The 26,150-nt window shown below is 41.5% G+C and overlaps 2 protein-coding genes across 5 annotated transcripts in view; one reads left to right on the forward strand and one right to left on the reverse strand.

Annotated features, from left to right (window-relative positions):
• tsnaxip1 (translin-associated factor X interacting protein 1) overlaps positions 1-18,665 on the reverse strand; it is an 87,004-nt gene extending 68,339 nt beyond the window's left edge. Inside the window, exons 1-4 of one of the 2 annotated variants that reach the window (XM_078544194.1) lie at positions 18,549-18,665; positions 8,281-8,386; positions 7,599-7,711; positions 2,475-2,601 (exon numbers count right to left, since the gene is read on the reverse strand). In XM_078544194.1, coding sequence (XP_078400320.1) covers positions 2,475-2,601; positions 7,599-7,711; positions 8,281-8,386; positions 18,549-18,601 — 399 coding nt within the window. In that variant the 5' untranslated portion in view covers positions 18,602-18,665. The remainder of the gene's footprint in view (positions 1-2,474; positions 2,602-7,598; positions 7,712-8,280; positions 8,387-18,548) is intronic. The other variant, XM_078544195.1, reaches the window with a different exon arrangement.
• An 874-nt stretch (positions 18,666-19,539) lies between these two features.
• The window catches only part of ranbp10 (RAN binding protein 10), a 135,597-nt gene continuing 128,986 nt past the window's right edge, over positions 19,540-26,150 (forward strand). For all 3 annotated transcript variants that reach the window (XM_078544196.1, XM_078544198.1, XM_078544197.1), the window contains exons 1-3: positions 19,540-19,763; positions 20,450-20,561; positions 20,655-20,707. In XM_078544196.1, coding sequence (XP_078400322.1) covers positions 19,571-19,763; positions 20,450-20,561; positions 20,655-20,707 — 358 coding nt within the window. In that variant the 5' untranslated portion in view covers positions 19,540-19,570. The remainder of the gene's footprint in view (positions 19,764-20,449; positions 20,562-20,654; positions 20,708-26,150) is intronic.

Here is a 26,150-nt window from a genome sequence, read left to right on the forward strand (position 1 = left end):
TACTTTCTAAATAGTGAAAAGCTAGCAGCATGGAGATCTAAAGAAATTTAGGGGTTGATGTACATAGATCATTAAAATGTCATGAACAGATATAAAATGTAATCAAAAAAGCTGGCCTTTCTATCTAGAGGTCTAGCATACAAAAGGTTAGAAGTCATGCTACAGCTATACAAAGTCCTGGTTATATCACGATGAAAACAAAAAGCTAAAAGCTACTGCGGATGCTGGAAATCCAAAACAAAACAAAAACAGAATTACCTGGAAAAACTCAGCAAGTCTGGCAGCATCGGCGGAGAAGAAATCAGTCAACGCTTCGAGCCTTCATGGCCCTTCGGCAGAACTGTTCTGCCGAAGGGCCATGAAGGCTCGAAGCGTTGACTGATTTCTTCTCCGCCGATGCTGCCAGACTTGCTGAGTTTTTCCAGGTAATTCTGTTTTTGTTTTGTCCTGGTTATATCACACCTGGAGTACTGTGAGCAGTTTTGCACATCACATCCTAGGGAGGGTAAACTGGCCTTGGAGGGAATGCAGTGTAGATTTACTAGACTGATACCTGGACTCCAAGGGTTTCATTAGGAACATAGGAACAAAGAACTTAGGAGCAGGCAGGAGTAGGCCATTTAGCTCTTCAAGCCTGCTCCGCCATTCAATAAGAACATGGCTGATCCAGTGGTGGTCTCAATTCCACTTTCCTGTCTGCACCCCCATAACCCTTGACTGCCTTGTCTATCAAAAATTTGTCTAATTCTGCCCTGAATAAATTCAATGACCCAACCTCCATTGCCTCCAGGGGAAGAAAATTCTACATAGCAAGGGCCCTCAGAGAAAAAATTTCTCCTCGTCTCAGTTTAAGTATAAGAGTACTCCTTTTTAAGACAATGTGTCCCCCCACCCCACCCCCCCCCCACCCCATCTCCTATTTGGAAACATCCTCCCAGTTATACAGCAAGTTATAAGGTGAGATGACACAAACTAGGGTCATATTCCCTGGAATTTAGAAGATTAAGGGGTGATTTGATTTAAGTTTTTCTGCTGATTGGGGAGTCTAGGACTAAAAGTTAAAGTCAGGCCTTTCAGGAGTGAAGTTAGGAGACACTTTTACATGCAAAGGACGATAGAGTTTTAGAACTCGCTTTCGCAAATAGCAGTTGATGCTGAGTCAATTGTTTGTTTTAAATCTGAGAGTGACAGATTTCCGTTATTAAGGGATATTAGGCAAAGGCTGCTACATGGAGTTCAGTTACAATTCTTATTGGATGGCAGAACAGGCTTGAGGGACTAAATGTCTTACTTCAGCTCCTATGTTCTATATAGATCAAGACTCAAGCTTTTAGGCCTGAATGGCTCAGCGAGTCCCTTGGTAAATTCAATGAACCATTAGGGGAGCTCTGAACTCCATTATTAATTTAATTGTTGTAAATTGTCTCCAAATCTCCAACCCTCATTTCTGCTTTATTGTCATTGTCAGGTAGAAGGGTGTGGTAGCCTGTGCCACTGATTTCTATACATCCTCTCAGAATTGCTCCATCTCCTTTGACAGGATTGATAATTAACTGCACAGGGCACGTTTTGTTTCTCTTAGAAAACGTCCTTTACAATGAATGTGCAGCTGTCTTCTTCTTGTTGTTATATAGATTTTTTTTCAAATAGTCACAAAGGAAAGAAAATCTTCTTTTGCAGATTCTGGAACATTCACCCTTTACGGCATTAGTGAAAAGGTGCCCTTTCTTGTAGATAGAATATAGTGATTGTCTGCAGCTAAATTGTTTTAATTTCTGCTTGTAACTAGCTTAACATAATCAATGGGATAATCAGTAATTGTGCCACATTGCAATTGAGCAATGAGGCATTTGACTTGATGACAATTTAGCATCCATGATTGGTTTTAGGTGGGTGGGGGGAGTGAGGACAAGAAAATTAGCGTTATTGAGAGAAAAAGAATTCATTAATTTAGTAATTTAAATGTGTAATTTTTCCTCAACATTCTCTCCTCTCAAAGCCATGGCTCCAGCTGGTTTTATAGTTTTATAGGCTTTGGTAGCCCTCTGCTCCATCATCTAAGTGGCCATACTTCCTCTGGGAACTTCAACACTGGCTTTAGTAGGCCAGTTGGCGCAAAGATCACTAGGTAACAATCCAGAACAGTGACCCAATTAACATTCCCTCCTTTCTGGAAAAGGAACAAAGAAACCAATTGCTGAACCCTCTGCACTAGTCTGTATAAATTGACAATTTTAAAAAAAAAATTACTTTGAATTAACAAGAGTAGACTGTGGCTCAATTGCATTTCACATGGATCATTTACCAACTGAGGCATCAAAGAAATGTAATTGTGCTTAAAAGCACTAAAAGTGTTAACCCTGGTTCTTTAGAAAATCAAATGGTAATATGCCAGATTAACTGCTTCATAATTCAGTGTCAAACCCATGCACTTTCGTGTAACAACTACATATGAGAATTGACTTTAAACACACTTGGAGGTTTACTTCCTGAGCATTGGGCCCACTCATGTCCAAGACCTGGAGCTCTTTCCTCAGGTGTGTTTCCAGCTGTTCCAGGAATCGTGGTTTCGGAAAATTGTTTGTATTTGTACTATCAAATCTATAGGATTAATACAAAAAAAAGTGTTTTAAGAAAAAGTTAAGCACCTCCTCCAATTCAGCCCAGCCCAGCCCACCTAACTCATCTTCCTTCAGGTACAATGGAGCAACAGCAATATCCACGGCAATTTTACTTATTACACGTTTTCTAAACTATTGTGAATGAGAAATGTTCTTTCATTTTCATGCATTTTCTCTGGGTAACTATATCCCCAGATACTGTGCATTTAGTTACCTCTGGGCCACTGGGAATGAGGTTCACTCAAGAGGAAATAATTGGTGAAGCTCTAAAATTGTAAGCACAACAATAAAATTGATAAAAGTGAACAGTACAGAGCAGTTCTCTGCCAGAGAGTGCAAGTGCAGAGGAGGAGAGTTCAGAGTCTAAGAAAGGAGTGATCATACGCTGGAAGCAAACAGCAAACCAACAGGTCTACTGCAACAGATTATCAAGATAGGGATGAGAGACTAGCAATTCACAAGGAGACTTGGGCTTTATAGTGAGGATGTTCACAGTTTGACAGCTGTTTCCATCAGTAGAACAAAAAATCCTTTATGAGCCAAACAAATCCTTTATGAATCATTATTCACTGCTTAGCTAAGGTAAGAAACCAAGGTTTAACAATTAAATAATTGCAGTAAAACACTTACAAGAGTTACCTATGGGTTACCTATGGGTTACCTATCAAGTTTTCCAATTATTTCCAAAGTAAAATAACATGTCAACAAATGTGCAAATAGACTAAACTACTTGATTGGTTTTTTTATAAACCCAGTGAAGACCAGAAGATACAACAAGATACCAAACAGTATTTTATTTGAGTATGCTTTGTGAAGCACCTTGGGAAGGTTTTCTACCATAAATATGCCAAATAAATGCAAGTTGTTTAAACAGTAGTTACCAAAAGTACAAAATATATGAACTGAGCTAACGTTTGACAAATCAAAACACAAAGTGCAAAACCTTTGTAATTCTTTACAGTAAATGATATAATGACACATGTTAGCAATGAGTGAAACAGAGGAATTGGAAACCACAATGCAGTCCCGGAGTTATATGGGAGGATTTTATATGTAAAGCCACTCTGAAAATTTGCCGTTGATGCACACAAAACCCATATGTTAATGGTCCAGAATGTTATATCGCAGAAAGCCAGTCAGTGAAGGATAGAACTGCAACCAATCTCGACACACTTTTATAAGCATTTATTTACAGAAATACACCTTACACTATGCATCTCCTCAATCAATAACCACTGTTTCAGTCTGTTCCTTTTTATGGGGGCACAAGTGAATTCACAACTAATGCCTACTTCCACCACACAATCCAATAGAATTAATATATAATTATCACAGGAGACAAGTTTCATCTCGTTGATGTTCACAGCTTTCCAATTGTAGTGGTTTCTAAACACCTGACCAGAAACTAATGCTGTAAAATTTGACTCCATAGATTCCATGGAAACAGGGCAACATCAAAAATGGGGCTGGTCCTCTCCTGATGACTTCCAACATTGTCTGTGTCAATTGCTGTGTTTCAAGTGCGGGTGTTCTCTTCTGCACTGGAAGCCCGTAGAGTGGTCAGCGTTTGTCAGATTTGATATATGGTCTTGTTAACACCCTCACCAACACAAACACGTGTTCAGCTGCATGAGGGACCAGCACCAGCACTATTTAAAGGCATCACTATTCAACTTTCAAGTGAGGTGCTATTGACTTTCATGTTGCTGCTGTAATGATAGTTGAAGTCCTGTGTTGTTGGAGGTGTTGACAAAAGTTGTTTCAGTCAGAGGGAGTGGTTCTAGAACTTTGGAAGGAGTGTTGTGGATTTGAAAGACTTCTGAGTTCACCACCTGCTCCATGGGCACTGTAGTTGCAGTTCCTCTTGAGCTGCAGATCATAGGGAGATGGAACAAAGCAGCAGAGAGACAATTTTTGCAGAGGGAAGAGGAGGAGGGTTTTCAGCAGGAGACCCTGCACACACCTCAGGTCTTCAGAAAACGCTTCTCCTGTCTGCAACTCAACCAGAAGCACTGTCTGTAGTGCTTTTTTGCACCAAGGAGGTGGTGACAGTACTGTGCCACTCTCTCATACCAGATGTGCAGCCGCAGAGCTGAGCAAGGATGGTGCTGCCAGTGGCTGTAAAGGTCACCAGGGTCCTCAGTTTTTACACTCAGGATCCTTCCAGGCTGGAGCTGGTGATTTATCAACATATCTCAGTTCAACATGCATCGCAGCATCTGAGACGTCACCAAGCCCCTGTACATAAGGAGATGGGACTTCATTGTCTTCTCTGTAAGTAAGGCGAAGCAGGAGAAGGCATGTGACTTTGCCAGAGTAGCAGGCTTTCCAATGCTTCAGAGAGCATCTGCCACTTGTACATCATAACAAATTGCGGGATGAGGGTGAATTGGAATTTCAGAAGGTGCATATGGCAGGAACATACCATCATCCTGGATGGCTTCAATGAAGCCGGTTACCGTACCCTCAGTGATGGCTACACCAATATTGCCAAGCACTGTTTCCTCCAAGGGGTTGGGGACATATAACCATGCCTGAACTCCACTGGTTCTTTGCTGTTGCCTCCTGTTATGTGCAAAAGATGTTTCCTCTGTGAACATGGGCACGGGAAGAGATGTAGCTGGAATTACTAAAGCAGCACATAGATTGGGAGAAAATTCTTTAGCCCCTTGAAATTGCTGAACATGATGGACTGTTAAAGGCTGCTCCCTGACTGGCATTTTTTTCCAGTCCTCTAGGCCCAGGAACATAATGCAGCTTAACAATAGGTTTGCACATGAGTGCAGAGCAGCTTGTGGGCCACGTCTTTGACTCTATGCATTAAGTGTCAATTGCTTACACAGATCTCAAACACAACAATTCATCAACAATACAAATTTCAAATGAAAAATTGATACTTTTAAGAAGTGTGCATTACCAAGAAAAGTGTTGTTAAAGATTTGTGCAATACATTTGTATTGCTGTTTTCTGGCTTTTGCAGTTGTAATTCAGATTTTAATGCATATTTTCAAAAGTACAATCAGATAACATTATAATATAATTAATAACATTAGTATAATTTATGCTATAATGTTAATTTACATCACCAGATCTATTGTAGCAATATAACAAAGAACATTTTCGATATTGCAAAGACAAATTTATATAATAATTTATAAATTGATAAATCAATCAGCAGAATTATAAATTACATTACAGGATACCTGAAAGTATAAAATCACCATGGACTTCAGATCTTAATGATGCTTAATCTTATAATTAATTTATTATTTATCACAGGGCAAAAGCTTATCAAATTAACATCAATGATAAAGGAATTTAGAGCTTCTTGTACTGTGCTGCTTGATTAAAAGTTATCATATCAGAATTTCTCCCCTAGTTTCCTAACTGTGTTAATTCATGCTATGGTACATTTCCATTCATGGTCTCCAGTATCTTGCCCAACTAGCCATTCTTGATGTGTAGTTCCGGATATGTCGTTCCGGTCGCTGTACAAGGATGTACATATGTGGCTTTTTGCCCACATGAATAGGACATCAAACGAGGGCTCAATTCTGTCCTCACCTGATACCCACACACGTACATCCTTTATAGCAATCAGAAGGTCATCACTTGAAGGATTACATTACTGATGGCAGGTTGCATATACTTGGGTTATAATCCCTTGATTTTATAAGTTTGAGGGGTGATCTAATGAGAGTGTTTAAAATGATAAAAGGATCTGATAGAGGAGACAGGGAGAAACTATTTCCTCTGGTGGGGAAACCAGAACAAGAGGACACAATTTTCAATCTTATATATATTCTTTCACAGGATGTGGGCATCACTGGCTAGGCCAGCTTTTGGACCAAATTGCCCTTGAGATGGTGGTGGTGAGCCACCTTCTTGGAAATGCTGCAGTCTATGTGGTGTAGGTCACCAACAGTGCTATTGGGGAGTGAATTCCAGGATTTTGGCACAGCGACAGTGAAGCAACAGTGTTATAATTCCGAGTCAGGATGGTGTTGGGCTTGGAAGGGAACTTGCAGGTGGCGGATGCATCTGCTGCCCTTCTCCTTCTCTAGGTGGTAGAGGTCATGGGTTCAGAAGATGTTGTCGAAGGTTGCAGTGCATCTTGTACTTGGTACACACTGCTCACACTGTCTGTTGGTGGTGGAGGGATTAGAAATAAATGAATTAGAGCTTGCCCATTCCAGAATGAAATCAGGAAGCATTTTTTCCCATAAAAAAGGTAATGGAAATATGGAATTACCTTCTCCAAAAGGTTGCAAATGCTGGAGAAATTGACATTTTCAAGTCCAAGATCAGCAATTAGGTAACAGTAGCATGAAGAAATTTCTTTAATCAGAAGGTTGTGAATCTTTGGAATTCTCTACTCCAGAGGATTGTGGATGCACAGTTGTTGAGAATATGCACAACTGAGGTCAATAGATTTTTGGACCCTAAGGGAATCAATGAATATGGGGATATGGTGCGAAAGTGCAGTTGAAGTTGAAGATCGACCATGATTTTATTGACCGGAGGAGCAAACTCAAGGGGCCATATAGCCTACACCTGCTCATATTTCTGATACTCTTATGTATCAAGGGATGTGAATTGAAGTTGAATAATTGGCACTGAGGTACAGGTCAGCCAAAATCAAATTAAATAGAGGGACAGACTCAAAGAACTGAATGGCCTGCTCCTGTTCCCTTTTCCAAGTGGAAATCATGGATATTGCTTTGCCTCCCTAGCTCAGGGGCACTGAGGCCAATTGCTGCTGTACTTTACTGCTACCCAAGCTAAGATAAATTAGAACAGACTTGGATTGGACCTGATCAGTTCTATGCTAGGGAGGGCACCGATCAATGGAGACAACCTGGAGCTCCAAAGGCATATCATTTAACCTCCCACTTACAATTTTATATTTAAAAGGAGTAATAATCTATTCCTATTGTAAACTGTAACAGATTACATGGGCATAATTGTCTCTCTTACCCATGGTATCTGTTGACATTTGATTGGTGAAATGTTTGTTTTTGTTGGACAATCTCTCCACCCACGTGCCCAGGCCAGTTGGATAGGTATCTGTCATTCTTTACAACACTTGGCTGCAGAGTGCAAGATCAGAGTATTACTTAAAAAAAATACATATCTATTAAAAAAACACATTTCTCTACATTAAAGAACTACCAGAGGAATAATGATACAAATTTTCTATCCCTTTGTTCTTCTTGGGTCACTTGTCTGTTCAAGCCACGCTTCAGCTCTAGCCAGGATACATGCTCTCAAGCCTCCAACACAGCTCAGTGGGGACACAAAATTAGGAAGAAAAATGGGCAAAAACTGAAATGTACATATCCTCAAAATAAAATCCAAATGATGTAAAGTGATCGAGTAATCTGGCCAGGAAGGAACAGTCTTGTCTTGGAAAGAAAATCCATTGCAATGCTTAATAAGTCTATTGCTATAATTAAAACCATGCTGCTTATAAAAAAAATACCCAAAGCAAATAAGTCTATTTTCTCTCATAAGGTTGAGATTTACAGAGATATTCACCACACCCCTCTAAAGTATGTTTTGTTCAAATGTTCAAGGTCTTTCATTGTATTGTGATTGCTGCTTCTTGGTTTACTGAAAAGATGTTTTTGGGGCTATTTTAAGTGATCAAAGTGCTTACCAATATTTGTTTCTGTGGAAGATGGTATTTTATATCACTGCCTGGCAGCTGATACGTCAGACATGCAGGTGCGGATGCAGTCACATTTAATTTGCTTGATGTCCCTCTACAATCAGAAAAAGATGATCTTATCATGTTAAACATTAAATTGGATTTTTTTTAAGAATGAAAGTCTTAGTCTATTTGCACAGACTGCAGGAAACAAATTACTGCACTAAATAGTATTTTGGAACTGAAGGCAAATTCAAGATTTTTTTCTCTTTACATCTTTAACTTTTGCCAGACCTGATGAAAGGTCATCAACCTGAAACATTCATTTTTATTTTTCTCACTCCATGGATGCTGCCAGACCTGCTGAGTATTTCCAGCAGTATCTGCTTTCATTTCAGATTTCCAGCTTCTGCAGTATTTTGCTTTTGTTGTATTGTCAGGTTCTGTCTTTCAAATTAGACATTATATTGATGATATGGGTATAAGGAAATTATCCTGGTGCCCTGTCCAACATTTATCCCCAGCCAACACTCAAACAGATTAAGTGGCCATTTGTTTTTTTGCTGCTTGTTCTTTCATTTTTATTCTGCTTTGAGACAGCTGGCAGAAGCCATTTAATCAAATTGCCCCTGTTGTAACATCATAAATGAAGAGAACAGTTGCACCCCATAGTTTCCATTTATCATGTTACATCAGGGAAGGACTTTGACGTAAAATTATGAAGACCCAACTGTTTAACATAAAATGGAAAAGCCAACTGAATGCTTAATACCAAAATAATACACAAAAATTTCCCTTTACAACATTTGGTAGAATATACTTTTATTTTAACTTCAATGAGAATTACACAAACATGTTCTACGTAGTATAATTTGTTATTGGTTAGAATGACCATCATCGAATTCAGCTCAAGCTTGATGATTTTTGTGACCTTACGTTTAACCCTAAATGGTGACATCTATAGATGTGCTTCTTTATTGGAACAATCACTATTTAGGAGAGGTTTTCACTAATAGAAGTAAATAAAGTCTCTTATGACGACAACTGTCAAAAAATGAAATAGAAGCAAAATACTTCGAATGCTGGAGATCTGAAATTTAAACAGAAAATGCTGGAAAACTCAGCAGGTCTGGTAGCATCTGTGGAGAGAGAAACAGAGTTAACATTTCGGGTTCAATAGGACTCTTCATTGAAACTGAAGAGAGGCAGAAATGTGATGGGTTTTATGCTGTTGTAAAAAGGGAGAGGGTCAGGTGGAGGAAAAAGGGAAGGTCAGGGATAGGTTAGAGAGCAGGGGAGATTAAATTACAAAGATGTAATGGAACAAAAGGCAAAGAAAATGGGACTGATAGTAGTATAGGAACAAAGCATTGGGCCAGTGCAGGTGTTAATAGCAGAATAAAAATCAGCGCTGTCTGAAAGCAAAACAGCAGAACGTGTTAATAGCAGAATAAAAGTCAGTACCGTCTAAAAGCAAAACTGCCCTTGAGACAGTGGTGATGTGCTGTCATCTTGAACTACTCCAATTCATCTGGTGTAGGTACACTCACAGTGCTTTTAGGAAGGGAGTTCCAGGATTTTGACCCAATGACAGTAAAGGAACAGCGATATAGTTTCAAGTCAGAAAACAAAAACAAAAATACCTGGAAAAACTCAGCAGGTCTGGCAGCATCTGCGGAGAGGAGCACAGTTAACGTTTCGAGTCCAAATGACCCTTCAACAGAACTAAGTAAAAATAGGTGAAATATGCTGTTAATATTTCACCTCTCTTCTATTTTTACTTAGTTCTGCTGAAGGGTCATTTGGACTCGAAACGTTAACTGTGCTCTTCTCCGCAGATGCTGCCAGACCTGCTGAGTTTTTCCAGGTATTTTTGTTTTTGTTTTGGATTTCCAGTATCCGCAGTTTTTTGCTTTTATCTTAGTTCCAAGTCAGGATGGTCTGTGGCTTGGAGGGGAACTTGCAAGTGGTAGTGTTCCCATGCATCTGCTGTCCTTATCCTTCGAGGTGGTAGAAGTTGCGGGTTTGGAAAGTGCTATCGAAGGAGTCTTGGTGAATTGCTGCAGTGCATCTTGTAGATGGTACACACTGTTGCCACTATGGAGGAAGTGAATGTTTAAGGTGGTGGATGGGGTGCCAATCAAGTGGGCTGCTTTGTCCTGGATGGTGTCGAGCTTCTTCTCACGCCTTCTCCTCCTTCCCAGAAACATGATAGGGTCCCCCTTGTCCTCACTTATCACCCCACCAGCCTCCGCATTCAAAGGATCATCCTCCGCCATTTCCGCCAACTCCAGCATGATGCCACCACCAAACACATCTTCCCTTCACCCCCCTTGACGGCATTCCGTAGGGATCGTTCCCTCCGGGACACCCTGGTCCACTCCTCCATCACCCCCTACTCCTCAACCCCCACTTATGGCACCTCCCCATGCCCACGCAGAAGATGCAACACCTGCCCCTTCACTTCCTCTCTCCTCACCGTCCAAGGGCCCAAACACTCCTTTCAAGTGAAGCAGCATTTCACTTGCATTTCCCCTAACTTAGTCTACTGCATTCGTTGCTCCCAATGCGGTCTCCTCTACATTGGAGAGACCAAACGCAAACTGGGCGACCGTTTTGCAGAACACCTGCGGTCTGTCCGCAAGAAAGACCCAAACCTCCCTGTCGCTTGCCATTTTAACACTCCACCCTGTTCTCTTGCCAACATGTCTGTCCTTGGCTTGCTGCATTGTTCCAGTGAAGCCCAACGCAAACTGGAGGAACAGCACCTCATCTTCCGACTAGGCACTTTACAGCCCTCCTTGCTGAATATTGAATTCAACAACTTTAGATCTTAAACCCCCCCTCCCCCCATCCCCACCCCGTTTCTTTCCCCCCCCGCTTTTTTTTCAATAATTTATATAGATTCTTCTTTCCCCACCTATTTCCATTATTTTTAAATCTAAAACTAAAACCTTTAGTCTTTCCACCCCACCCCCACTAGAGCTGTACTTTGAATATCCTGTCTTCCATTCTTAATTAGCACTTTTCTCAGACAAAGACCACCACCTTCAACACCTCTTTGACCCTTTTGTCTGTGACATCTTTTGATTATCTGCTCATCTCCACAATCATCACACCACACCCTCAATGTGTCTCTTCCCCCCCCCCCCACCCACCTTAAACCAATTTATATTTCTCCCTTCTTCTAACTATGCTCCAGTTCTGCCGAAGGGCCATGAAGGCTCGAAACGTTAACTGATTTCTTCTCCGCCGATGCTGCCAGACTTGCTGAGTTTTTCCAGGTAATTCTGTTTTTGTTTTGGATTTCCAGCATCCGCAGTAGCTTTTAGCTTTTTGTTTTTTTCTTTAGTGTTGTTGGAGCTGCACTTTGTCACGAAAATGATTCTTTATTTTTGAGAAATGATTTTCAAAAAAAATTTCAACTGACTGGAAACTTGTACTTTAAAAATTGAGACAGCAAACTGCTTTAAAATGCGAGGCCACCTTCCAACGTGAAGGTGAGAAAAGCAAACAAGAATCCCCTCCAAAAGGAAGTGTGAAGAGAGAGACATTTCAAAGGAAACCTACAGACATCAAAACGCAACACTCTAAGGAAGAGATTAAAAATGCAAAGTGCTTAATTTTAATCAACAGTAAAGACAATGGAAACTGCCAACCAGCTGTATACACCCAACAGCCACTCAAACCCTCCTGCGGAGAATGAAATAACTCCTACACCCTTATATAATATAAAAACAAAAATAAAAATACCTGGAAAAACTCAGCAGGTCTGACAGCATCTGCGGAGAGGAATACAGTTAACGTTTCGAGTCCGTATGACTCTTCAACAGATCTAAGGAAAAATAGAAGAGAGGTGAAATATAAGCTGGTTTAAGGGGTGGGTGGGACAAGTAGGAGCTGGACAGAGGGCCAGTGATAGGTAGAGGCAAAGAAGAGATTGCCAAAGATGTCATAGACAAAAGGACAAAGAGGTGTTGACGGTGGTGATATTAGCTAAGATATGTGCTAATAGGTGACATTAAGGATAGAAAGCAGGACGAGCAAAGTACAGATAGCCCTAGTGGGGGTGGGGTGGGGGGAAAGGATCGAAATAGGCTAAAAGGTAGAGATAAAACAATGGATGGAAATACATTTAAAAATAATGGAAATAGGTGGGAAAAGAAAAATCTATATAAATTATTGGATAAAAAGGGGGATCGGAAAGGAGGTGGGGATGGAGGAGAGAGTACATGATCTAAAGTTGTTGAACTTAATATTCAGTCCGGAGGTCTGTAAAGTGCCTAGTCGGAAGATGAGGTGCTGTTCCTCCAGTTTGCGTTGAGCTTCACTGGAACATTACAGCAGGCCAAGGACGGACATATGGGCATGAGAGCAGGGTGGAGCGTTGAAATGGCAAGCGACAGGGAGCTCTGGGTCATGCTTGTGGACAGACCGAAGGTGTTCCGCAAAGCGGTCACCCAGCCTGCGTTTGGTCTCTCCAATGTAGAGGAAACCGCATTGGGAGCAGCGAATGCAGTAGACTAAATCGAGGGAAGTGCAAGTGAAATACTGCTTCACTTGAAAGAAGTGTTTGGGCCCTTGGACGGTGAGGAGAGGGGAAGTAAAGGGGCAGGTGTTGCACCTTCTGCGGTTGCATTGGAAGGTGCCATGGGAGTGGCACCTACTCCCTGTTGGTTTCTACTATCTTGAAATGTGTCAAAAGTTTCTGAGATGAAAGATCAAAATCTGATTACTTGTTCTACAACAGTGACTGTAAGACATGTTAATCAAATTCCTTTTTACGAATATACATACAGGAGGTTTTTAAGAACTGGTTTTGCCAAGCCAAACAGAGAGAAGTCATTGAAGTCATCTGGAAAAACTGCTGAAGGGAGCAATAGGGAATCTCTCTCGCTCTCTCTTAAATTAAGAAAAGGCCTAACTCTACAGTATAAAATTCCAACCCAAGAGATAGTGACTATCCACTGGAAAGAGCCTCAGGAGTAACCCAACTTTTTCTAGGAGATGGATCATGGAATTAAAAGGAGGGAAATAATCTCCAGCAAAGTGCAGTTATCTGGCCTTTAATCCAACTCCAGGATTTTAAAGGGAACCAGCTAACTTCAGTCAGCTGCAACATTAAACAATCTGTGCCTCAAAAACCAAGGACTTATTCATATATTCTTTTATCCTTTATTTGGACTCTAACTTTTCTTACTTCTGATATCTGCATATGTGTGTGTCTGTGTGTGTGTGTGTGTGTGTGTGTGTGCGGTCGCGTCTTTTATTATTAGCTAATAAACTTTCTCTCTCTTTGACTCAAGAAAACCTGGTTTGATTGGCTCCTTATTAAAAAGTAAATACATTTCAATTGGAAAAGGCATCTACTGGGAAAAGAAATTTTTAAAATCATTTGTTGTGACAAACTGAGGAGGCTGAATAAAGGGGAGCTAATTCGTCCCTCCTCACTCGGTAGTAACAACTCATCCAGGCAAGTAGAGAATACTCCATTACACATCTAACTTGTGCCTTGTAGATGGTGGACAGGCTTTGGGGAGTCAGGAGGTGAGTTACTCTCTGCAGAATTCCCAGCCTCTGACCTGCATTTGCGGCCAAAGTATTTATATGGCTGGTCCAGTTCATTTTTTGGTCAATGGTAACCCCCAGGATGTTGACAGAGGGGGATTCAGTGATGGTAATGCCATTGAATGTCAAGGGGAGATGGTCAGATTCTCTCAGCCTGGCACTTGTGTGGCACAAATGTTACTTGCCACTTATCAGCCCAAGCCTGAATATTGTCCAGGTCTTGAAGCATATGGACATGGACTGCTTCAGTATCTGAATAGTCACGAATGGTGCTGAACATTGTGCAATCATCAGCAAACATCCCCACTTCTGACCTTATGCCGGAGGAAAGGTCATTGATGAAACAGCTGAAGATGGTTAGGCCTAGGGCACTACCCTGAGGAGCTCCTGCAACAAGGTCCTAAGATTGAGATGATTGGCCTCCAACAACCACAAACAACTTCCTTTGTCCTGGGTATGACTCCAACCAGTGGTGAGCTTTCCACCTGGTTGCCATTGACTCCAGTTTTGCTAGGGCTCCTTGATGCCACACTCGGTCAAAAGCTGCCTTGCTGTTAAGGGTAGTCATTCTCAGCTCGGGAGTTCAGCTCTTTTGTCCATATTTGGAACAAGGTTGTAATGAGGTCAGGAGCTGGGTGGCCCTGGTGAAACCCAAACGGAGCGTCTGAGGACGTTATTGCTGAGTAAGTGCTGCTTTGATAGCACTGTTAAAGACCCCTTCCAGCACTTTGCTGATGATCAAGAGTAGACTGATGGGGCGGTAATTGGCCAGGTTAGATTTGTCCTGCTATTTGTGGACAGGACATACCTGGGCAATTTTCCACATTGCCAGGTAGATGCCAGTGTTGTAGCTGTACTGGAACAGCTTGGCTAGGGGCACAGCTAGTTCTGCAGCACAAGTCTTCAGTACTATTGCTGGAATGTTGTCAGGGCCCATAGCCTTCACTGTAATCAGTGCCTTCAGCCATTTCTAGATATCATGTGGTGTGAATTGAATTGGCTGACGACTGGCATCTATGATGCTGGGGACATCCGGAGGAGGCCAAAGTGGATTATCTACTCGGCACTTCTGTCTGAAGTTTGTTGCAAATGCTTCAGCCTTGTCCTTTACAATGATGGCTTCCCCATCATTGAGGATAGGGATATTTGTGGAGCCTCCTCCACCAGTTAGTTGTTTAATTGTCCACCACCATTCACAACTGTATGTGGCAGCACTGCCACTAATCCATTGGTTGTGGGATTGCTTAGCTCTGTCTATTCCATGCTGCTTCCGCTGTTTGGCATGCAGGTACTCCTGTGTTGTAGCTTCTCCAGGTTGATACCTCATTTTTAGAGCTTCACCGGGTTGACACCTCATTTTTATCCTAGGAATCAGCCTAGTCAACCTTTTCTGAACTACTTCCAATGCAAGTATACCCCTCCTTAAGTAAGGCGATCAAAACTGTACACGGTACTCTAGCTGTGATCTCGCCAACACACTGTGCAGTTGAAGCAAGACTTTCCTCCATTCCCCCCTTGCAATAAAGTCTGACATTCCATTTGCCTTCCTAACTACTTATTGTACCTGCATGCTAACTTTTTTTGATTCATGTATAGGGACACCCAAAGACACCCTCATTCCTCTGTAGTGCATTTTGCGATCTCTCTCCATTTAAATAATATTCTGCTTTTTAATTCTTCCTGCCAAAGTTCACAACCTCACATTTTCCCACATTATATTCCATCTGCCAAATTTTTGCCCACTCCCTTAACCTATCTATATTCCTTTGCAGACTCTTTATATCCTCTTCACAACTTGCTTTCCTAATTATCTTTATATCATCAGCAAATTTGGGTACAATAGTCAGTCGGTCCCTTCATCCAAGTCATTAATATAGATGAGTTGAGGGCACAAATTAACACATGGAAGTATGATGTCATTGCTGTCACAGAGACATGGGTGAGAGAGGGGCAAGATTGGCAGCTCAATATTCCAGGATATAGGGACTTCAGGGAAGGAGGTAAAAGAGGAGGGGGTTTCGCAATATTGATCAAGGAATCAATTACAGCAGTAAGGAGGGATGACATCTTAGAAGGCTCCTCAAATGAAGCCATATGGGTAGAACTGAAAAACAAAAAAGGAGCAATCACATTGCTGGGAGTGTACTATAGGCCCCCAAACAGTCAGTGAGAAATAGAAGAGCAGATATGTAGACAAATTTCAGAGAACTGTAAAAATAATAGGGTAGTAATAGTTGGGGATTTCAACTTCCCCAACATTAACTGGGTTAGTCATAGTGTGATAGGTTTAGAGGGTGCAGAATTTTTAAAATGCATCCAGGAGAGCTTTTTAAGCCAATGTGTAGAAGGTCCTACAAGAGAGGGGGTGGTCCTGGACTTAATTTTAGGGAATGAAGCCACGCAAGTGGTAGAGATATCAGTGGGGGAGCATTTTGCAGAAAGTGATCATAACTCCGTTAGATTCAAGGTTGTTATGGAAAAGGACAAGGATGGGCCAGAAATTAGAGTGCTAAATTGGGGGAAGGCCGATTTTCATAAGATCAGATATGATTTGGCCAGAGTGGACTTGGAGCAGCTACTTTTAGGTAAATCTGCATCAGAGCTGTGGGAATCATTCAAGAAGGAAATAGGAAGAGTACAGGGCCAACATATTCCAGTAAAGACAAAGGGTGGGACCAACAAATCCAGGGAACCCTGGATGTCGAGGGATATACAGGATTCGATAAAGAGAAAAAGAAAGCTTATGGCAGATACCGAGGGCTCAAAACTGCAGAAGCCCTAGAGGAGTGTAGAATGTGTAGGGGGGATCTTAAAAAGGAAATTAAGAGAGCAAAAAGGGGGCATGAAAAAACATTGGAAGGTAAAATAAAGGAAAATCCAAAGTTATTTTACAAGTACATGTAACATGTAACATGGATAACTAGGGAAAGGGTAGGGCCCATTAAGGACCATAGTGGTAATTTGTGTGTGGAGCCAGAAGACGTAGGTAGGGTTCTAAATGAATACTTTGTGTCGGTGTTCACAAGTGAGAAGGATAAAGTGAGTATGAAATCAGGCAGAAGGATTGTGATATAATTAAAGAAATTAGCATAGAAAAGGAGGAGGTTCTAAGTGGTCTGGCAGGCTTAAAAGTAGATAAATTTCCAGGCCCTGATGAAATGTATCCCAGGCTGTTGAGCGAGGCAAGGGAGGGGATAGCAGGGGCGCTGGCAATAATTTTCAATACCTCTCTGGCCACAGGAAAGGTGCCAGAGGACTGGAGGGCAGCCAATGTGGTACCGTTATTCAAGAAGGGAGAATGGGATAAACCAGGGAACTACAGGCCAGTCAATCTAACCTCAGTGGTGGGGAAACTATTGGAAACAATTCCGAGGGACAGAATTAATCTACACTTGGAGAGACAGGGATTAATCAAGGACAGTCAGCATGGTTTTGTTAAGGGGAGGTCATGTCTGACCAATTTAATTGAATTTTTCGAAGAGATGACCAGGTGTGTAGATGAGGGCAATGCATTTGACGTAGTCTGCTTGGACTTCACAAGACTTTTGATAAGGTCCCGCATGAGAGACTGATAATAAGGCTTGGGGCAGCTACTGCAATGGGGAAAGGCCACCACCTAAGGCCTTCCAGCCATAGTTCACCAAGAAGCAAGAAATTGGGCAAAATCCCTCGGACTATATGTTTGACATGTAATGAATAAATTGGTAAATATTGCCAGCAATTGTAAATGTAGTGAGTAACATACAGTATTGGAAGAAACTGATTTGGTTTGCACCTTATGTTATGTCAACTTTGAACAATCATGTGATGAATGGCTAAACAGATTAGGCCTTTATTCTTTAGAGTTTAGACAAATGAGGGGTGAAGGGTGATCTTATTGAAACATACAAGATTCTGAGGTGGCTTGACAGGGTAGATGTTGAGATGATGTTTCCACGAGTAGGGGAATCTCAAACTAGGGGACACAGTTACAGAATAAGGGGGCACTCATTTAAAACTGAGATGCGAAGGAATTTCTTCTCTCAGAGGGTAGTGAATGTCTGGAATTCTCTACCCTAGAGAGTTGTGGAGACTAGATCACTGAAAGTATTTAAAGAGGAGGTAGATTTTTTGAAATATTGAGGAGTTGAGGGTTATGAGGAGCTGGCATGAAAGAGGAGTTGAGGCCTGCGGCAGATCAGCCATAATCTTATTGAATGGCAGGGCAGGCTTGAGGAGCTGAATGGCCCACTCCTGTTCCTCCTATGTTTTAGGAAAAAAGCGTTCTAGACTGGCTTGAAAACACAGTCTTCTGACTCAGTGGTGCATATGCTCAAATAAAAAAAAAGTTGTGATTATACACCACCTTTAAAGTGTTATCAACCAAAATTTGACACCGAGTCAGATAAGGAGATAATTAAGGGGTCTAGTTATAGTCAGGCTTTAAAACATTGCACGGAATAAAATGTTAACTTTCCAATGTTGAAATCATCAGGCAACTGATTTAGGTGAAGCCTCACACCAGCCGTCATTTCTCAGGCGAATACTCAGGCATCACTACGAGCATCCAGAGGCGGAGAAACCGTTGGGATGGCAACGGGACTCGCAAATTCAAGCCAAGGGGAAGCGAGCTGAGGCCGCCTCCCCTTCCCCGCCTGGCCGAGCCCTGCCGGCAACATCGCACCTCCCGCCAACACAGCTGTCCCACCCTCTTTAGTTAAAAGCCTTACCCTTGGCTAGTAGGAGCCAGTGTTTTCTGACGGCCACCAACACCTGTAGACATGGTTTAATCGAGCGGGGATCCCTGAGAGGAGCCGCCGGATCAGTCTCCTTGTGTATTACCCATCACCATGGTGACAGCTAAAGGCCCCCAGCCCATTAGGACCCCGCCTGTCCTTTGGTGCCTGTCACTTGGAAGCGGGAGCCATCTATAGCCGGCAGGGCGCTTAAAATTATTTAAAATAGAGAAAATTATATTTAATCTGGGAAAGGCGGAAGGACCTTATCCATCGCTTGTTTTATTTATAAATGACTTTATTATACATCAGCTAACCAGATCATTAATTTGACCTCAAATGAATAACCTTTCATACTGGTTTCAGTGATTGACAGTTATGTAAACAGGGAGATTTACTGAACACGGTTTCCCAGAAAGGGAGCGGATGATTCGCATTCTCCGGTTGTCGATATTGAGATTAAAGTAGCTTCTTGAGCCATATATTTGAACCGCCGGTTAATTGTGAAAACTGGGCTGCCTTTTGTCTCAAGACTGCAAGAGAGGCTCGCTCTTGTGTCGTCGATGAGCTCGCCCGACCTTCATTTCTATTCAGCAAAACAGTTCAGAGTAAAAGTACAGCGACTCCTCTCGACCATTTCCCCCCTCTTCTCTCCCAGACTTTCTGGTTCATTCTGACAATTTGGGCGGGAGGACTACAACTCCCAGCAGCCTCCGCACTGGCGACCCTCCACTCACCCCCCACCCCCAACATAAACACGTTCGGGTGTCCCCGGCAGCCAATCAATTGTCGTGTCGTCCGACGTGTTGACGCGTGGCTCTGTTGCCGCTGCGCCCTCCGGGAGTTGTAGTCAGGCCCCCATTGGCCGGCGCTCAGGGGCCGCGGCGGCCGGACTCAAATCTCCGTGAGCCTTAGCGCACAACACCCCCGCCCCGTGGCCCCGAGCTGTGTGGCAGCCAATCAGCTGCCTGCATTATACGTTCGTTATCCGGGATATACACACAATAGGATCCAAGATGGCCGAGTTTGGAGCTTCAAACCACGGGGACTCGGCGTTGAATTACCAAGAAAAAGAGTTAAACGAGAGATTAAAGCGACTCTACCCAGCTGTGAACGAGGAAGAGACTCCACTGCCTCGATCGTGGAGCCCGAAAGACAAGTACAACTATATCGGACTGTCTCAAAACAATCTCCGTGTTCATTATAAAGGTAGTCTCGGTGGAATAATCTAGGTTAATCTTGTTTAAAAAAAGGGGTAACCAACGGGCGATCGTGTTGTGATTAAGTGAATTTTTTTCTGCCCGTTTTCGAGGCGATGATTGGCACTGTGACAAGTAACGATCTTAATGTTAATCGACGTCACTGATTGATCCGTCGCTAGCTCCTGAAAATATTTCGTTTTATTTTAAGATATGTATTTTAAAAAAATAATTCCAAACATCGCCCCTTTCCAAATATGTGATTTTCAGTTGTACCCCATTTTTGGCCCTGTGCCCGCTTGTTGAAGTGATTACCAAATGATTTTTGAACAACAAAGTGCAGATCGTCTCAATGGTGGCAGTGCAGTATCGTATTTTGTAGTTACTTAAAATAAACACCCCCTTTTTGGTTGAGCTTCTTGTATTGTTTAAAACTAACTATTTTGTTTGTAGTCATCTGACGGTGTAATCACTTCTATAAACGCATGTATAGGACATTTATCAGTTAAATGTTTCGACAGCTGTTGGGTTAAGATGGGTTTACAAAGAAAAAAATGATTTATTTGTTCTCTTATTGGTCCTCTTTGTTTTAACACTGACGCAATTCCATGGCGAGAGCTTGTTGGCTTTGAATAATTCAGCTGCTAAAATTGCGTCAGGTGCCTCCGAAGGTGATTATTGTTTTTGCTAAATCAGGTCACGGAAAAAATCACAAAGATGCTGCATCGGTTCGTGCAACGCACCCGATCCCCGCTGCTTGTGGCATATATTACTTCGAGGTGAAGATCGTTAGTAAAGGCAGAGATGGGTAAGTCCATTGCAGCTGACTCTCTGACATTACGTGACTTTTTTCATGGCGGTGGACGATCCCTTTAATAATTGCAGCCTTCGTTGTTTGCAGATATATGGGAATCGGATTGTCAGCCCAGGGTGTCAATATGAACCGGCTGCCCGGTAAGTCATGGTTTTGTAATTATAGCTGATGTTTAAAGACATGGAGACCTACATGGTTTGAGTACAAAATAATCAAAGTAAATGCTGATTATTTTGCTTATGTTTTTCATTGGGAGACACGATTAAGTGCGCGTTTTTACTCTGAATCCCTGTCTGAAGATTTCGATGGCCTTGGACTACACGGGTCCATCACTAAGATGTTATTTCTTCTGATTTTACCAAACCCAGTAAAACAGGAGTCGTGGTCACGTGCCCGTTCCTGGTCTATTTGTTGACATTATTAGCATACGATCACGTGATAGCTGCATGCATTCCGGAGAATTGGCTGTCTTCGCAGCAGAGGCGGCTGAAAGGAAGGATTGTGTGTGTGTTTTTTTAAATAAGATATCTATTGGTATTGTATTTATGTCTGTGTGGATCCAAGTTGTCCAGTGTGGCTGCACGACTTTGATTTCTAAACCAGTGGTTTTCAAACTTTTTTGCCTGAAGGACCCATTTTCAAATGGATTGATATTCGCGCCCCCCCCCCCCCTCCCCAATCATACTGGCGCCAGAGGCAAACCTATTTTGACAGCTTTCTCTGAATTTAAACTTAAACATTAAAACGCTCTCCTCTCTTGAACAAGGCTGAACTCACCCAGTGCCCACCGTCACCTTGATAATTGCAGTTCTATCTGGCAATCTTCCAGCTGCTCAGTACTCTATGCTCAAGGTGAAATGGCCAGCCCACTTTGTGCTGCACATGCGACGGCCGCACTCCACTCCTGCCTCCAAACTTGCCTCCATCCACCACTTGTTTGCTTACTACTTCACTTTTTCGTGAACAGCCTGGAAAATCTATCCAATCCCAGTTTGGCAACCATTGTTCTAAGTTATCCAAATCTAGTCATGTTCTCACAAACCACATTGAAAATATGGCACTTTTTATTTAAACTGGAATTAACTTAATATTTTACCTCTCTGCCCTAAACAAAACAACGTTTTATAAATAATGAAAATGAACACTTGATATAATTGTCAGCTGCATTCAAATTGGTACACGTGTGCAATATTTTTCTTGGCATTATAATTTGGCCAGTTACTGGGACTTCTAATTTTCTGAGGTATAGTACCAAATTAATTGTGATTAGTAAAATTATCTTTATTAACATTGAGAAAAACTGCCAGGTATGGACAACTTAGAATCTTTTGGCTGATTACAAATCAAGAGATTGTAGATATATTCAGAGACAACAGAAAAAATACCTGCTTGTTAGCTATGTATCTCTTGTGTATATCTTTTTCCAGGAATTAGGTTGATGTGTTTAAATTGCATTTTTGACTAGATAATATCTTAAGAAACCGGAGCAAGAGAGTACTAATTCTTCATCTGACACTCAATATTTCAAAATTCCTTTCCATCATTCCATCAAGTCTAAATGGCTGCTGTATAGAGCATTTTTCTCCTTTCCTTCCCCTAAAGGTGATGACTCACATTGGTTATGAATCAATGCATGTTGCCAATCTTCTCAGATCTTGCCCAAATACTTTCATGTGTGAATCCAGACTGTACCTGCAGTCACGCATTTTGTTTGAAAGTGTTTTCATAGGGCAATCACAATTTGCTTAATTTCACTCTTGCCTATTGTTGACCAGCCTAGTTTCCTGAAATAGAAATTTGGTTCCCATTCAGAATAGAAAATCTGGCCAATGATTTGTTTTCTTTCCCTTGTTGACCTCAGTATGCTGGCATTAGGTGTAGTGCCTGAATTATTTGTACCAGTTGAGATCAGCACAAACTGGAGATCGATCAAACCTAGAATCATTGAGCACTGAAGGAGGCTATTTGGCTCATTGTGCCTCTGCTAGTTCTTCTAAAGTGCTGTCCAACTAGTCCGACTTCCCTGCTCTTTACCCTTATCCCTGCAAATTGTTTGGTTTTAAAAAATATAATTTATGGGATGTGAGCTTCGCTGGCTAGGTCAGCATTTATTGCCCACCCCTAATTACCCTTCAGAAGGTGGTGGTGATCTGCCTTCTTGAACCGCTGCAGTCCCTGTGGTATAGGTGCACCTACAGTGCTGTTAGTTTGTTTTCAAGTCACTGAGTGTCAATTTATATCTGATTCCCTTTTGAACATTGCTATTGAATTTGCATCAACTGTCCTTTCAGGCAGTGCAACCTAGATCATAACAACTTGGTGAATAAAAAATAACTCATCTCCCTTCTGATTCTTTTGCCAATTACCTTAAATCTGAGTCCTCTGATTTATCAGTGATAAAGGTTTATTCTTACTTACCATATCAAAAGCCTTTATAATTTTGAACATGTATTAAATCTCCTTTCACCTTTTATGATCTTGGGAGAAACTGCATCATATGGCTTTGGAACATTAAGATGGTGCTTTTGCTTACAACGTCTTTCAGGGAGTGCAAACAGCTTTTATTAGATAGACCAGAAGCCATATTGGGTACATTTGAAAATGAGGTCTTCACAATTATATGTATGTAGTTCCTCCAAATGTAGGAAAATATACCTTGGGCTCTGAACAAGATAATGAAGAGAACTATAAGGAATAGACTGAAGTGGAGCAGAATGTTGAAAGGAAGAGAGAGAATGCAAAGTGAATTCCTTTTGAATGAGAATCCACAGTCAAGGGCAAGAATAATGCCTGGAAGTTAGGCCTCCAGTAAGGGAGAGGGCGGTAATGTGGAATAAAGGAGTTGATGGAGCTTGACAAGGCAAGGGCTCAGTACTTGAGCAAGAGGTGACATAGGCCATAAATGCTCTGGATTAACTGGCAGTCAGTTCATGAGGTAATCGCGTATGTGTTCAGTGCAGGAAGAGGATTAGCAAGCTGGCAGTTCTGTGGGGTCAAAGTGTGGCTTTGACAATTGGTAAGCACAATTTAGGATTGATCAGAAAGCCAAGATTATTCACCACATCGTTCAATCTGAACAGGCATGTGGGGAAGTGGAATTAACAATGAAAGGACTTAATTTTGTTTAACCTCGAATCATGGAATGATACAGCAGGGAAGGAAACCAATTGAACCCGTCGTGCCTGAGCTGGCTCTTTGAAAGTGCAATCCAATTACTACCCCTTTTGCCCATAGCCATGCAGATTTTTTTCCTTTCAAAAAGCAATTTGATAAATAATTGAAAGTTACTATTGAATCTGCTTCCATCATCTTTTCAGGAAGTGCATTCTAGATCATAACTTCTTTTGTAAAGACTTTCTCATAATCTTGCCTCTGGTTCCTTTGCCAATTACTGTAAACTTAATGTTTTGAATCATTATACAGACTGCAAAATCATTTGTTTGACTCTAGTTGGTTATTGTGACAGTTTAAAGATTAGGTAATTGTTTTGGATCCCGCCAGTTGAATAATCTTGTATCATGATCATTCATGTTCAACAGAATATCAAATTGCAAAATGGGTCAAAGTTTGTCATGTGCAATGCAGTCAGTGTAATTGCATTCCATATAATGAAGTGTGCAAAGAATTCTTCTGAAAAATATATACAATATGTTTAACCAATATAATATCTTCCATTAACATAAGTATGTAACTAGTTTTTTTTACATATATTCAAGGTTACAAATCTTAAGAGCTTTAGATGGATCTGGCTTGTGATGGTATGCAGAAGTTAATTGTTGTTCAGTCTTCAGTAATAAATTTCGCTTAAGACATTCCTGAGTTATAATGTACTTTGAAAAAGTAGGGGCATGTCTTTGCACAGCATCCTTTTTATTAAAAGTTTAATCTATTTGAACAGTGATCTAATATCCTTCTCTTTGAAGCTGCACTTGAATATTTAAAATTTAGCCTTATGTACATAGATTGAAATCTATTAGATGTTTTATCTGGTATAAAATAATTTGGTCATTGGGCTTTGAAAGTATTTCATCTCCACTATATTGTCATTCTGCAATATGCTGTAGCTTCTTAGAGTCTCTGTTCTCTCTACATTTTGTGAAGGTACACCAGAACTTGAGAAACATAGCGTTTGTGCACAAGTTTGAAAGTCAGACCCCAGCAATCGTGATCCTGAGACATGCTGGAACTTGGGGCATGGGAATATTGCTCATCATGGAAGCAAAACACTGCAGGAGCACTTCTGATCTTCCTGGCCTACAAGAGTGCTAGTTAAAGACACTTGCTGCCTTCAAACAGCAGCTCTCATCTATCTTTTGTTGCTGAGTTTCCCGAGCGCTGGGAAATCTGATTGGCAGGTGTTAAATTTAAATAAAGCTCTGAATTGCATTGTGGGATCCTGATTTAAATATAATTAAGTGCGCTTCTCCCAAGATGGGGAATGCATACACTTTGCAATTCATCACTGCAAAAAATGGCAGCAAGCATGTATGTGGTAGGCTGAGGTGCGTTTCTTGTTTTTTTTTTGGGAGTTTAATTCCCACCCTATCTATGGGGATGTCAGTATTGCTTTGTACTTTCTGTGCCCATTGACTATCCATTCCTGCTGCTTCTGTCTCCAGTGCATACAGAAGTAATGACCTGTCCTTGGAGTGTTGATTGTCACCTGGGGGAAGTGACCTGCTGTGGAAGAATGCTTTTGTGGTTTGGGTCTGGTGGATTTTGCTGTCAGATGTCCTCTGTTGTTCAACTCCACAGGACTACCTTTCACATGGTTCAACTCCTACCTGTCTGAATGTAGTCAGACCCTCTTCAGTGATTGCTTTTCTTTCCACCTGCACACTGCCACTTCCAAAGTCTCTAAGGATCTATCTTTAGAAGCCTCCTCTCCAGCTGCATACGGCCACAGAGAGTACCGTTCATTTGTACACAAAGGATACCCAGCCCAATTTCTCCTCCAGTTCTCTAAGCATCGGTGTTGCCCAGCTGCTTATCCACAATTCAGTCTTGTATGAAGCTTAACTTCCTGCAGCTAAGCACTGAGAAGACTGAAGCTAAATTTATGGTTGACTGTATACCCTCACTAGGCACATACTCTTGCTGAACCAGACTTTTCATAATCTTGATTACCTTGTTTAGTCCAGCAAATCAGACCCCACACCTTTCTGTCAGAACACTTACACCGATCTCTGCAGCTCACCCTGTCTTTGCTGTCCCTCAGATCTTTTGCTGCTGAAACTTTTGTAGATAGTTTTTGTCAGGTCTTGACTCAGTTGCTCCAATGCTATCTGTGCTCACTTTCCACCCTCTGGTCTCCATAAACTCTAACTTATCCAGAACTCTGCATGTTTGTCTCAGACCAAGTCCACTTCCTGATTTACATTGACTCCCCACCCCACGATGCTTCAAGTTTAAAATATTTGTCTTTATCTTTAAATCCTTCAGTAGCCTCCGCCTTTCCTCAACCGTCCTCTTTTTCTTCCCCTCAAACTTTTAACTGGTTCAATATTCATTTTTCGTACTAGTGCTGTGCCTTTTAATTAATATATTGAAGCTACTATGTAGGTGAATATTTTTGTTCTTTTC

Source organism: Cetorhinus maximus, chromosome 6 (genome assembly GCF_964194155.1).
Source record: "Cetorhinus maximus chromosome 6, sCetMax3.hap1.1, whole genome shotgun sequence".
NCBI lineage: Eukaryota > Metazoa > Chordata > Chondrichthyes > Lamniformes > Cetorhinidae > Cetorhinus > Cetorhinus maximus.